We start from the raw sequence: 14,655 nt of genomic DNA, 5'->3' as shown, positions 1-14,655 counted from the left end.
ACGTATTCACCCTCACGTTGTTACTATTTGTAGATATTTGTAATGAAGAAGGAAACAGAAGCAACATTGACTTCCTATTAGAAAAAATATTAGTATGGAAGTCAATGGTGCTCAACAAATTGCTCAAAATAACTTCCTTTCTGTTAAGTTGAACAAATAAATATATAGTATATAGGTTTGTAACTACATGGATGATTAAATGATGACAGAATTTGTCCATTTTATTTGATTACTCATTTGCAATAGACTTCCAAGGGGGTCTCAGGATGAAATAAAATGATTTAAAATAGGACAAACAAGCATTAAAATATTATAAAGTGTGAAGGGTGCATTAAATGTTGTGGACAATAGGGGGCGTTGAAGTCAAAAGGCTTTAAATCCACTGTGCTAGACAAAACAACCCGGCCAGCAGGTGGTGCTGTAGTGGATAACTGGAGAATAGTTTAATAACCTACATTTTGCCAATTTTACCCACCTGCTGTTAACATATAACATGACTACAAACATGTATGTGCAACATTTGTCTGAACGTAGTGGGTCACAATATGGACTTAGCTTCTGATGTAGAAAATATGCACTTAAAGGGATAGTTCACTTTACAGTACAATGAAAATTCTGTCATCATTTACTCATCCTCATGTTGTTTTACACCTGTATGGATTTTTTTTCTGATGAACACAAAAGAAGATATTTTGAGAAATTATGGTAAACACACAGCAGTAGTGACCATAGACTTCCATAGTAGGAATAAAAAAAAATGATGGAATTTAATGGGTACTGTCAACTGTGTGCTTGCCATCATTTATCAAAATATTTTCTTCATCATTTATCACAACACTTCCAAAATATTTTTTCCTACTATGGAAGTCAATGGTCACTGCTGTGTGTTTACCATCATTTCTCAAAATATCTTCTTTTGTGCTCATCAGAAAAAAAATAAATTCATACAGGTTTAGAACAACATAAGGATGAGTAAATGATGACAGAATTTTCATTTTAAAGTGAACTATCCCTTTAAAAGCTTTTAAAATAGTATAGAAATACAGAGACAGAATTATCTGGTTCTTCCTCTTTTTCTTTAACCTCCTATGACCTGGTGTGTCCACATATGTGGACATCACATTTTTGTTGTTTGCACCATAATACTTAATTCTGTGAACCTGTTGTACACAAACATGGACAATTACACTGCTTCATGTTCAAAGAAAAATATTTTTGAAATTTTTTTATTGTTTCTTTCTAACCCCAAATAGCTGGAAGAAATCTAAAGTGAAAACCAAACCAAAGCTCGGGTCTTAGGAGGTTAAAGCAGTTAGTGTCATCTCAGATGTACACCGGTCAACATTGGTCAAGTGGATCAAAACCTTTCATATAAGTTGAATAAAATTTGTCTTAAAATGTTCTGCTTCATCGAAAGTAATGCTATTGTAAGAGGGAATTATTATGTATGAACTTTTATTGATATTAATAGTTTTCTGTGGACAAATTGTATTATGATTATTTATGAGACGGGTTCGAAATAAAAATAAAAATTTGAACAATACCCATTCTTTTCTTAGGATTTTGATTAACTTTTTTGACTACTATATTTAGGAGAGCTATTCTAAATGTCCTCTTACATAACCATTTCGATACTCTTCACCATGTCAATAACACTAATGGTTTATCCAGTCAACCTTATTCTACCCTTCACCCGTTATCACATACAGTACCATAAGCCTCCCCATTCCATGATTTCCCTCTCTTACAAACAGGATACCATTACTCAACTATTAACAGTCTGACAATCTGTCATTAGATAACATCTCCAAGGGTCTATTTGTAGCATATCAGTAAATGATACACTATGTGGCTTTATCCAAATTTAGACCATGTTATTCAAAGGGAATATGCCAAGACCACTTTTCCTGTTGATGCCCAGAAATCATGAACGTCTCAGCTAATGTCACAGGTCAGAGGATGTGAGTCTGTGTCATTTCCCCCCCAACAATCTCTATTTTACAAACACATTTACAATTGACAATCCCATTTCTGGCGACCATATATACAAATGTTTAAGCATTGGTAATGCTCTTATAATGTTCACACAACATAATTACATTCTTAGCATGGCCTGTTATTATGCACTCCTTGGTTATGAAGTTGAAACTGTGTTACTTAAAATATGTAATAGTATTTAATATTTTCTGATTAATTATTTTGTCTTGATCCAATTTAAAGAGGAAGGATCTTGCTGCAGTGCACTTATCATAACTATTGTGTTTGTGGCTCTTGTAGGGCCCTGATGGAATGCTAGGTCAATAAGTTCATGCTTTGTCATCATTGTCAAAATTCAAAGAAAATTCACACCCTTTCGCTATAGATTACAACGTACTTCTAGTATGTGCAGGGGAAATGTGGGCTCCTCCGGTGTTTATCCCGGGAAAGTCGAGGACAGGATGCTAAAGCCTAGAGGAAACCCTGACGGCAAACTCTCAGTATAGAGCGGCTCAGAAGCAGGGAACATCAAATATAGCACATGTCTGGCTGTGGAAAGATTTTTGCACACCGCTTACATCTATACCAAAAAGGTATTTTTCTCTTTATACTGCAACAGGTAAAAAAATGTGTCTTTACTTGCTATCATTGTGTACACCTTGTTGTTTATAGATGCTCATGCATCATTTTTCATGCATCCCACAGAGCAGGAGTGCCAGTGAGGGTTGAAGCTTTCCTCATGCAAAGTGGCTAAATATACTCGTACAGAGACATTGGGACACACAGGCAACATGATGGAGCTTCAGATTCAGTTGATACCTACTGGAGAAATCATACTACCTCCAGGGAAAAATGGAGAGGTTTACTGTCAATGCTGCACCAAGGTAAGAGCAGATTGTGTTTTGGATGCTACTTCATATTATCAGTACAGAATGCAATTTGCATAACTAAACAGACAAATAATGCAACTGCAACAAATTGTTTATTGTGATAGCTGTCAAGTTTTTTTGTAAGCCTACTTAACAAGGCATTTTCGTGGCTTGTCGTAAACAACATTTTGATTGTCAGCACATAATTGTTTATTATAAAAGCAACTCTTGCTTTGATAGTATAATGAGAATCCAGGGTGTCTACAGCAAAAGAAACAAATGCTGTGTGTCAAGAAAATTGGATGAATACTACAATTCTGTTTTAATAATATTCAGTGCAATATTCATTGGGGTGAATAATGAATATAACACTAAGCAAAAATATAAAGGAAAATTATACACAAACACCTGGATGACATTTTACAATAGGTGAATAACTGTTTTTCATGCATACATTTGTGTATTTATACTTCTTGTAATGTAAAAAAATATATAAAATAAGCAAGTACTTGTCAGTACTGTATTGCAAGTATTGCTCAGTTTTTATTTTTGTTATTTTGTAGAACTTCATTGTTAATAAACCACACATGTTTCTAGTCTGGTTGGCAAAAGGGAAAAAGTTGGCTGACTCCCAATGTCGCACCCGTTTAAGTCAACTATGCTTTGTTCTCTAATCTTATTTAGGTTGTAAGCATTGCTTTTCTTTGAACTTAACCACTTCATGGTCTATTTAGTCAGCTCAAATCATCCAATAGTTTCACATGAATAAATGTTTGAGAATTGCTTGAGTTTAGTGTAGATTGAATGGAATTGTTTGGTTGAGGAAATGACACTGAAATTCCATAACGGCATCCTGACATTCCCCAAATGTCACGTGACCCTTGAAGTGTATGAGTGCATAAGGGAGAGAGAGAGAGAGTGAAAGTGTGTGATATACATTAACAAGAAAGAATAAGCTGTACTTAAATCACTGATAAAAACTGTGACAATGGTCGTAATGCCCATTTCCTCCCAACTGGTGACAGGAGATATAGAACCACCCTTTAGTACAGTCTATCTGTCCAACATTGCCTTGTCAACAGGATACAACCTTTCCGCCCTGTTCAGCTGGTCTGCAAAAATGAACTGGTTAAGGATTTTTGTGGACCAAACCGGGAGCAGAATTGATCACACCCCCTTCCTACAGTACAACACTGCACAGGTCACCTTGACACGAGGGATTTTGTTTCAGCAGTGTTCATTGATAAAATTGAATGCTGGTCTTTCACAGGGCATGTTTTCCATATGTGTGTAATAGATACCCAGAAGTTTACTGTATTTTTTATTAGTTAAGGCACTGGGTTGTTTATTACAGACAAACCCAATCTTGTCAATATTTGACCTAGCAATGAGTTGAAACAACACAGGATTTTTTATAGTTTAACAAAATGGCACAATAAAATTATGAAAGAAATGGTTGATTTGACAAAAATAAAAGTAGAAGGTCAAAGTAAAATCATCAGTAGATTAAAGTAGCTTCACTGTGGATTCTTCTGCAATGACGTAATGCACATCACTCATACACGTTGATGCTGCAACGTAAGCCCTGTAGTGCTGTACCTCAGTACTGTCTGTAGAGTGCGCAGTTACCCAAGCATACCTATGAGAAACGCCTACTTTACCTTAGTTTAAATTTTAAAAAGACATGATTATAATCAAACACATGATTTATTTTATACTAAAATCACACACGTATTTACACAAACAAGCACATTTGTTAAGAATAAGCACTCATTCGGTGAGGAGGAAGCAGGTGAACTGTGCAATAAACTGCTTTTAAACAGCGCACATTACTAAATAAAATTTTTTTTTTTCAAAATGACCGGTTAATTTTCATAAAACGCTCATCCACATATTTTTCAATGCGTTAAGCAAATTTGTAAAAAGATACACGTGTGATTTTAGTCGTGGGATTGGTCGGGAACTTCCTGGTACAGTCTTTCGTGAGTCAGTGAGAGACGGAGGGAGGGAGGTAATATTTCAAACACCCTTACTCAGTGTATCATGGCATACATGATCACACACTAGACTAGAGCATGACTACCTGTTAATTTAAGACATAAATGTCCTGATACTTTTATTACATCCAAGACTTAAGTGATTTAAGAGATTGGACGTCTAGACTTTTCAGTGTCTTCGGTCGTTTGATTCAAGAAAGGAGGCAAAGGTCCAGATTACATCTGAAGACGGAGTTTGAGAACAAATTACTTTCTCTAAAACTGCATTTGACCGGGATTGAATGCAGTGGTCCAGTGATAAAGCACTTTTGCTTTGGGACATTGCTGGATTTGTAGTTTAAACCAGGTAAGTGACGCGTCATTCATTTTATGTTTGAATCGAAGCACGCGTGACATTTTAACCTTTATGACGCGCGACTTTACATTTCCCACGCGTGTTTGTGAGGGTCAGCGTGCTGACTTTCTTCAACGATTACTATATTGAATGTCATTTGTGGATATATTATTCATTTTGGGAAACATGCTGTGTTTTAAAACCAAGTGCGATTCCTATCTATTCAAGACATTATTTTTGTGAATCAATACCGCGTGGCGGCTCACTAGGTTTTGACTAGACCACTGTCATACATACTTGATCAGCTACTTTTTACTAGGACTCGTAAAGTTCTTAACAACCACTCCTTTTTTATTCAGCGATGATTATTCAAATGAATGACGTCTATATAAACAAACCCTCATCTGCGAAGCTTAGACGTTGTGTTCAATTTGGAAGTGATTTGATTGACCACATTTTTTCCAGTCCACTCCATAAGAATGGAGCTAAATGAGACCAGCTGTTATTTATCTGTCACTGCAAACTAACCTCCCTCAATCCTACTATGCCACTGGGTGTGTATGCGAGCTTTACTGTACTGTACTTTGTCAGCGTGCATGTACAAGTATGCTAGTAGTGTCATCTTAAGGTCGTATCTTGACCCGAAAGGTCCTTGTACGACATGCGTGATATGTCTCCATCCATGTGTTGCAAAATATTATGATGTGCAGAATGAACTGAAATGCCGCAGGAGGAGGCTGCAAATCTATTTATTGTGCAATACTTGTTGTGGCGTAACTACTATAATTGACAACAATTGCTTCCAGTTGAGTAGGCTTGTAGGTGGATGCCTTGGTGAATTATTACTATAAACAAACTTAGAGTGGTTGTAGTGTACACTTCCAAGAACAGGGTGCTTCTCATATAAACTGATGGATTCGCCACTTTGGGTGAAAGCGAAATAAAAAAAAAAGGGGCATGTTATAGCAAGTGGGTTTTGGTTAAATGCAGGGAGATTTAAACAGTTTTCCAGCTGTTCCCCAGACATTTAACTTTCTGCTTAGCTTTGTGTCTGTCATTATTGAGCCATGTACAATGTTCGTGTCTTTTCCATCCACCAATAAAATGTACATGGTGTACATAGATGTACAAAAGACAGTGTGCCGTCTCAACTGCAGTAACTTCTTTAGTCTGTTTTGCATTCGTCCGATCACTCTTGTGTTCTTCATCTGTTTATGGTGGTGAGTTATGAGGTGGCAAAATATTTGGTTCAGACTGGGAGGGTTGGTGACAATTGTGGTTGTGCAATGTGTGCATTTGTGCACACCAGCCCTTCCCTTATTGCTGCTCTGTCGAGTAGCAGCTGTCAGCATGTCCCGGAGAGCTTCTCATAGGGGATACACCTGTGCGTGTGATTCTCAGAACAGGAAGTTTTCAGGGCTAACCAAGCATTCAAATAAACGGGTTTCAACTTTATAAGGCTTTAAACTTAACTATGACTGTTATGGCTGCTATTAATTTATGTGTCTTATATTGTCAGTATTGTAATATAAAGATAATATTAAGTTGTACACTACGTTTTGTATTCACATCAAACATCTTGTTTTACTCAGAAAAGCATCACACCAACAAAGAAAAATGGGCTGTGAGGCCATTTTGATATTTATTAGCTTTCAACATTACTGCCTATGTATAAGTAAAAAAAGCCCAAAGCAATTCTGTAATGTTAAAAGTTTGCATATGATCATTGGCCGTTTATGAGTGATGCATGTAGGCATCATATTTGTTTACAGTACAGCGAGTTTTGCTCTCATAACGTTTTCAGTGTGAGAACTGGAGGAAGTTGGAGGTCGGAGGGGACACAAGACTCTCAGAATTTGGTCTTGTGTGAGTAAATGTCTTTCTGCCCTGTGGTGAGTCATGAGCTCATTGTCGGATCTGCAGTTTTTCTTAATTTAGCTGTGGCTTTTCCACTTCAAATTTCCCATCGAGGGCCCTGCCCTTGGCCTCCATTCTGCTCCATATCAGGGAAAAATGCAAAGCCAGACTAAAGGCTTTTAGCATAAAGTATTTCTGATTTCTTTTTAATAACCTCCTAAACGACTAGTGTGCTAGGAGGATCAGATGATACAACATTTGTGTGCTTTGGAATTTTGATATTTACATACTACAGCAGGGTATTCAAAGTTTTACCATTGCGGTGCCTGTCTATTGTTTTAATCCTTAAGTCCATACTAGTATATATCAACAAACCATGGTGCCTTGTCCAAAAAGGAAGAGAAGTTAAATAAGCGAACCGGTAAGAAAAGTGAAAAACATTTGCTGAGCAGAGAATCAGACATTTTTCATATATTGAGCAAAATAGGATTTACCTGCTCGCATTACATTACGTTTTGTGCTGACAAGCTGTTTCAGGAGATTTGTTTTTGCTTACTAACACACTCACACACTACTGATTAACCTGATCGTCTGTAAGCCATCTGATATCCTCTGGCACGGGTTTAAACTGTGCTCAGATTGACATGGGTGGACGCATGGGATTAAAACTTGTGGCTAAGGTTACATTTCTTTTCCAGAGGTTTTTTCTGGAAAAACGCCCACAGATGAGATTACAGCGGTGATTACATCTTTCTGCCCAAAGAACAACTGCATTCATGGAATTTCACATTAGTTTTCATTCTTGTTCGCCTGATTTAACATAATGTTTGCATTCAGTCTTGGCAGATCTGATAACATTTCATTAGAACTGGAATTATGTGTGATGGCGATTTCGAAATATTTTGGTCTTTCTATTAAGACTTTACAGCTGTTTGTGTTTTAAAGTTACTAATGTATGCAGATCTGTACCCATATGTTCATGGTACCATCCATCACTAGTATGCTGCTCAGGATATGTCAAAACTTAGTTGAGCAATGGTGTTTATCACAAACCAAAAGTGAACCTTTATGAGATGATTCTGGCTCTGCTCATGATGGGATCTAGAAGGTGTGGGTTAACCTTTAACTAAGATCTGCAGCATGTACACGAGTCATGCAATCCAAGCCAGGTGTGTTCTTGCATCAGGCCACAGAAATGAAAGGGAGGGTAAAATATGCATATTGAGAGAGAGTGTTTTTGATCTGTTGACCTGTGTTAAATGTATTTCCTCCGTGTTGGGAACGAGGTTACAGTGCTTGCATTACTATGAAGAAAACGCCCTGTTGGTAACAACAACACCCATACAGAGTGCTACTTGGTGGGCAGTTTTTTCTTGTAGATTTCTTGACCGCTGTCTTGGACACAGACATGTGTAATGTCTGACTCTGTGTTATTATGTAATTTTGGGAAATAACAGGCTCCAGGACTAAAAAACTATAATCTATTCCAAACATCATGTGATCAAAGCTAGGTAGACAGTTGCATTAGCAGCGCCAAGGTTGTGGATTCAATCCCCAGGAAATACAAATAAACATATGGATTGAATACACTTTGGATTAAGTGTCTGCCACATATGCAAATGTAAATGTAAACAGTACTTTGATAATGAAATCAAGGTGTACATCTTCTCAAATGGAGGCCTTCATACAAACTGGGAAAGCGTGTTTAGGAATGCCATCATGATATCCAAGCAGAGATAAGAAGAGTGTGTGTAATACTAAGTCCAGACATGTTTCATCAAATTTATCATACCTACTGCACTACCCATTTCCCAGATATGAAGTGACTCCTTAAGAAAAACAAAACTTTTACTCTGTAAGATACCTCTCCAACATTAAGATATATTTGGGCATTCTTTAAAAGGATAAAATAGCCATTTGCATGACTTAACTAGAACTTGATTTGCTGTAGTTATTAGTCTGAGCAAATGCATGTAAATGTTCTGCAATTCTTTTTGGTTTATTGGCCCATGACTGGGTCTATGAATGAATCTTCCTACTGCTTTAGCTTTATCACCAGCTTAAGGGTGGTTGTCCTTTTGCCCTTCCCTTGAGAATCTGCTGGTATCTCCTAACGAGGGCTGTTATGTTTGGAATGAATGGGCGTGGTGGCTATCTGCACCCGTTGCATGACATTTTCATGGTTGCTGCAGCAACTAAGCGTATGGTCACCAGCTGGTCATCTTGCTCGATGGTCTGCCCCTGAATGATGCATCTGTGTGGAGTGTTGGTATCCACACTGATACATTATGTTCACCTCACCACCACATGATTTATAGTCGAAAGTCTCGAGACTCCCTGACTGGTGGTGTCATGTCGGGATCAGTCATAGGTTAGCTGAGATGTTGTAATAAGATGTTGAAATAAGCTCTTCAGTGTTTTTCTTTAGGGAGAGAAAGATTCTCACAAGGGGAATCCAAAATGTTTCCATCATCTCGTGGCTCGGGTTTGGTTTCTTGAAAGGTCAGGGAGAAAGGCAATGTTTTAATGTATTGTAATATTTTTCCCATGATACTGTATCAGTATTATGCTATGAGGGCTTTTATATATATGTATTATTTAGGGAGAAAGAAATTGAGAGGCCGTTGAGAGCAAGTGTGTGAGAAGTTAAGTCAACACACATTAATTGCTATTCGACCAAAATCACGAGCTATAAATATAAGTGCACAATGCAGCAAAGTCCACGCTGTTGAATGAGATAAAAGTCAGTAAAGTATTAAAGCCTTGTTACTCATTATAGTACATGATTGTGTTCATGGATTTACATCATGCTTGCTTTGGTGACCAGGTTATCTCTAACTGTACTCCTGATCGGCATCTGTATCCTTGCATCTTATAATGGATTTCAGCTTTGTTCCCAATTATTTTGTTTCAATAAGGTTTGTATTGTCATAAGAGTGGAGTTACACTACTTAGTGAGGAGCACTGTTGCCTCACAGCAAGAAGGTCCCCGGTTCGAGCCCTAGCTGTGTCAGTGTGTGTTTACTCTGGGTACTCTGGTTTCCTCCCACAGGCCTAAAAACATTTAAGTTAGGTGAATTTGAAATGCCAAATTGCCCCCCCTCCACAACTTTTGTGGATCTACAGTTTTCGCCATAATATAGCCATAGGTGCTGGAATGGCATTAAGAATAAACAAACAACATGCCACTGTTTCTTTGGGTAGGAAAGTTTTGGGTAAGGGCGCACTCACACTATCCAAACCAAACCGCGCTCGGGCGCGTTTGACCCCCAAAGCCTGGTTTGTTTGACTAGTGTGATCGCTCTGTACCACGCCCGGGCGCGGATCGGTTAATCGCGCCGCGGCCGGGTTGCAGAGGTAAGCCGGATCGTGGTTTACTTGGGCTCAGGCGCGGAAGGCTGTGGTGTGAGCGCAATCGCGCCTGAGCACGATTCAAAAGGTGAAGACGTCAGTTGCGCGACCGCTCACCTTCATCTGCCTTCGTAAAAACCTTTTGATGCGAGCTGCGTGGTTACATGAATGTCTTTGCTGCACACGTGACAGATCAACTAAGAAATATGATGACATGTGAGAGGACTGTCTATACGACTCCGAATAAAAAACACAGACTTATCATTATGGAGGGTTCCAGTGTTAAGAGAGAACTTACTTCCTGCTTTTTTCAAAACAATCGCATCTTAATGACGAAAGCACACCCGGACTCGGATCGATAAAAAGTACAGTGTGAGTGCGTGCACCTGGGGTAGTAGGGAGGGGTGACAATCGCGCTGGGGCATGGTTTGGTTTGGTTTGGATAATGTGAGTGCGCCCTAAGAGGGGCAAATGTGGGCTGCTGACTTTAGAAATCTGCAAATGATCTTTGAGTTCTGAGAAAATGTCAATTGTTGGTGAACACGTGCTCCTGAAGCACCAGAAAACAGGAAGGCCCATAACGGAAATTTTCAGCATCATCTTGAAGGATTGTTATGCATCCCATTTCCAGTGGATGTGGAGTTGAAAAATAAAATATCAACATCTCTAATTGACCACTGACAGCTCAACAGCCTTGGCTTTTCAGTAGAGGAAGTCATCTTAGAAACAGTATCTTTCTCTATTCTGAGGCCCTTACGTTTCACTAACAAATACTCAAGGTTAGCACTTTCAATTGGAATAATGCACTGCAAGGACATCGAAAAACTGCCTAACAATCAACCAAAATTTGAGATTTGTATTGCAATGCACTTCGAGTTAGGGATCAGTTGACCAGTACAATCCCCCCAGTTATTAATCCAGCTTGTTCCACACCCTCAAATTTGAGCAAATTCAATAATGCTCCATAACATCTTTCTCTAGGGCATACTGTAGGCACCTAAAGTTATAAACACAACTTGTTAGAGGCCAGAGATAGAAAGCGGGAAGGAAGGGGTGGCATTGCCATGTCTGTTCCAACCTCCAACCGCTCAGCATTGGATAGACACAGAAACTCATGTGGGAACCCCCGTCCCACGCTCAGAAGCATAACCTGCCCTTATAAGGCATTGTGGGTATTCTAGGCTCTGGGAGGAGACGACATGGCCACAACCTTGCCAACCCAGCTGCTGCTGTATACAGTATGACAGCAATGGGAGATCCAGCTGGATTTAAAACAGCGGCATTGTGCTGTATTCCCAGACTGGTCCTGGAAAAAGGGAGGACCGGTTGAGGGTTGGGTTCAGAGCTTTTAGATGTGGATATTTGGAGTTCCTTTGTGGCAAGTTCAATCTTGTCTGTTACCTCAGTTCAGCTTTGTTTTCTTCAGAGGTGAGAAAAATGGGTGCTGTGTTGAGGTCATATTTTTGTTTTTTGTCTACCCCTCCCTGTTCACCTGTTGGTTGGTGCTGAGGTGGGCGTGATCTGGTTTGTGTTGTACCCAGGAGAGCTTAAAAAGAGAACTGGGGATATATGATTGACGTTTTATAACTGCAAATTTCTTCCATCCAACCTCATTCCACCTCTGTCGGAGCACATTGGCAGATGGGCAAATATTGTTTCTTCACAAAACCCTCAAGGAATTGCCAGGGTCTGCCTGTGTGGAAAAATTGCCTTTGCAGAAAACAAACTCGTGTATCATCAACCCAAACTAAATCCATTAGTTTTGAAAATCTTTTAATATGTCATAAACTCAAGCCATGTTTTGAGTCTCTCTGTTCCTACGGAGGGGCAACCTTCCGATCTTTCTGATGATGCCAATACTGAAGTGACTTAAACTGCAGTTCATCGACTGGCCACTAGAGGCTGGCTCCAAAAGGAAGTCAATTCCCAAAGACCCCTATGTTAAAATGTAAAACTTTACAGCAAAAAATATATATTTACAGCCTGACACAAAGTGTTTTTGGTCTATTTAGCTAATTTTGCCCTTCTTGACAACTGTGAGGGGGGTGAATTTTTTTGTAATCCATCCATTTCAATGATATTAGTTCTGCATAGTTAAGGGCGTGGCCACTTGAGTGATGGGTGAACTGCCACTGCTGTCACTAGAGTCAAGCTAGGCGGGCATGGTTTCAGCAACCAACCACCTTAGCTTCCCTCATGTCTCGCTTCTTTACTCATTTTCGGTTGAAGATGTGCGGTCAAGTAGGCCCTGCCTACTATTGGCTGCAAAAAGCTCTTCACAAACCTATTGGTGACGTCACGGACACTACGTACATATTTTTTACAGTCTATGGTTCCTAAACATTCTTTGTTGCACTTTTTAATTAATTAATTTGACCTTTCTTGACTAGCGAGGAGTTGCTATAGGCGGTTTCATCAGAGCATGTGCGGTCACGCGATTGCGCGTCTGGTCAGAACTGTACTTCCGGTTTCTGTTTGTTTATTGGTCTGAATAGTTGCTAAACTGAACTCTTAAACAAATACCTCGTCGAAAATAAATAAAAACATTTTTTGTTTCCTAGGTAATCTACATGTTGTTTATTTGGCTTGTTATATAAATAAACTACTTTAAAAGGACTTTGATGTTATTTATTCTTAGCAGAGTTTACCGGAAGTTAGGTGATGACCACGGAAGCCACTTATTTATGTTGTTACTGCTGAAACCGTCAATAAATAACTTAAAGCAGAAGTCCACCCTAAAACAACATTATGCTCCAACACTATATTTACAACTACATCACATATGTAGTTGATTTTGCTGCCATCAAATGTACTAACTCCATATAAAAAATTTAAGCTTTTAACTGCTACAGTAACGGTGATTTGATGCGTCGTCAAATCACTGGAAGAAAATGCACGACTACATAATTCTGAACATTCTAAATGGGGACGGGTCCTGATGCGATATGATTGACAGTAGATGATATCGTTCTTTGATTGACAGCTGCACAGGATGAGCTAACGTTTAGAGCCCTGCACGGGCCAAAAACTCTAGCCCTAACCCGGCCCTGGCCCGTAGTGTTGAAGCCCTACCCGACCCCAGCCTGACAAGGCCTGCAATTTTTTCAGCCCGATCCCGACCCGACCTGAGACCAATATCAATCACTTTTAAGCTCTCTCTAATGCGCATGCTCTTTGATGTGTGCTCCGTCTCTCGGATGCGTTCTCTCAGATGCGCGATGTCTCTACACATGCAAACACACACACACACACAATGAGGAGAGACGCTAAAATAAGCCCGAGCCCGGTCTGTAAAAAAAAAAAAAAAACGGCCCGAGCCCGGCCCAAATGGGCTTAGCCTGACGGGCCCCGACGGGCTTGCAGGGCTTTACTAACATTAGCTTGCTTTGCTCATGTTCATAATAATAACAACATGATAATAACTTTCTACGTAGTATGTTTACCATAGTTACACCAAACAAGCAACAACTAAGCCAAATTATGTTTTTGATATTTTGATCATTTTACGTTACCTGAGTCTGGAAAACTGTGCTGAAAAACAGTACTCGAAATCCTCCTGACGAAAGTGCTGCATATTCAAATTTTCTAGTAGTGGTGGGTCAACTGAGGGTTGCGTTGATGTAAACAATAGAAACTTCTGGTGGCCTGAATTTGTTGTTCTTACATCTACGTACAGCACAGGTCATCTTTTATCGAGGGTTTTGGTGATTTCCCCTTCAGAGATGTTAAAAGCGGAGTTACTGTTTGGTTGGGTTCGTCTGCTGGCTAACTTCAAGTTTACTTGAGTTGATTTGAGAGCAGGTTGGGCGGTAAAAGAAGCTATTAGGCTTGTTCGACTTCATGCGGTGCCGCAAGAATCAACAGCTGAATGACGTCAAAGTACCGCGAGAGCGATTCGCAAAATCATACTGAGGAGTTTGCTTTTAAATCGGTCTCGCGGAACTTTGCCGTCATCCGGCTGCTGGTTCTTGTGGCGCCGCATGAAGTAGAACAAACCTGAAAGCTGCATTGATCATTGGTTAGTGGGTAAAGCTAATGACTCAGTTTCGCGCAGTGCATTCTTGTTAACTCCTTCACCGCCATTGACGAGATATCTCGTCAATTAAGAGAAAACGCTTCCCCGCCAATGACGAGATTTTCCGTCTTTCCGCAATACCGCTATTATCCCTTCCGCAACTTTTTAAACCCGGAAGGATTGCCCTATGGCAAGCAGCTGCATGTCCGTGTCTCTTTTAAAGATCGCTCTGAATGGGATATCTATGAAAAGTTC

General features: G+C 39.5%; 1 protein-coding gene across 2 annotated transcripts in view; it reads left to right on the top strand.

Moving 5' to 3' along the window:
- Positions 1-2,431: 2,431 nt before the first annotated feature.
- myo1cb (myosin Ic, paralog b) overlaps positions 2,432-14,655 on the top strand; it is a 57,023-nt gene continuing 44,799 nt past the window's right edge. The window contains exons 1-2 of one of the 2 annotated variants that reach the window (XM_065280997.2): positions 2,432-2,570; positions 2,683-2,861. In XM_065280997.2, coding sequence (XP_065137069.1) covers positions 2,769-2,861 — 93 coding nt within the window. In that variant the 5' untranslated portion in view covers positions 2,432-2,570; positions 2,683-2,768. Of the gene's footprint in view, positions 2,571-2,682; positions 2,862-4,844; positions 5,190-14,655 lie in introns of those variants that run through there. The other variant, XM_065280999.2, reaches the window with a different exon arrangement.

The sequence above is a fragment of the Paramisgurnus dabryanus genome, chromosome 8 (genome assembly GCF_030506205.2).
Source record: "Paramisgurnus dabryanus chromosome 8, PD_genome_1.1, whole genome shotgun sequence".
Taxonomy (NCBI): domain Eukaryota; kingdom Metazoa; phylum Chordata; class Actinopteri; order Cypriniformes; family Cobitidae; genus Paramisgurnus; species Paramisgurnus dabryanus.
This window is presented reverse-complemented; position numbering and strand designations above follow the sequence as displayed.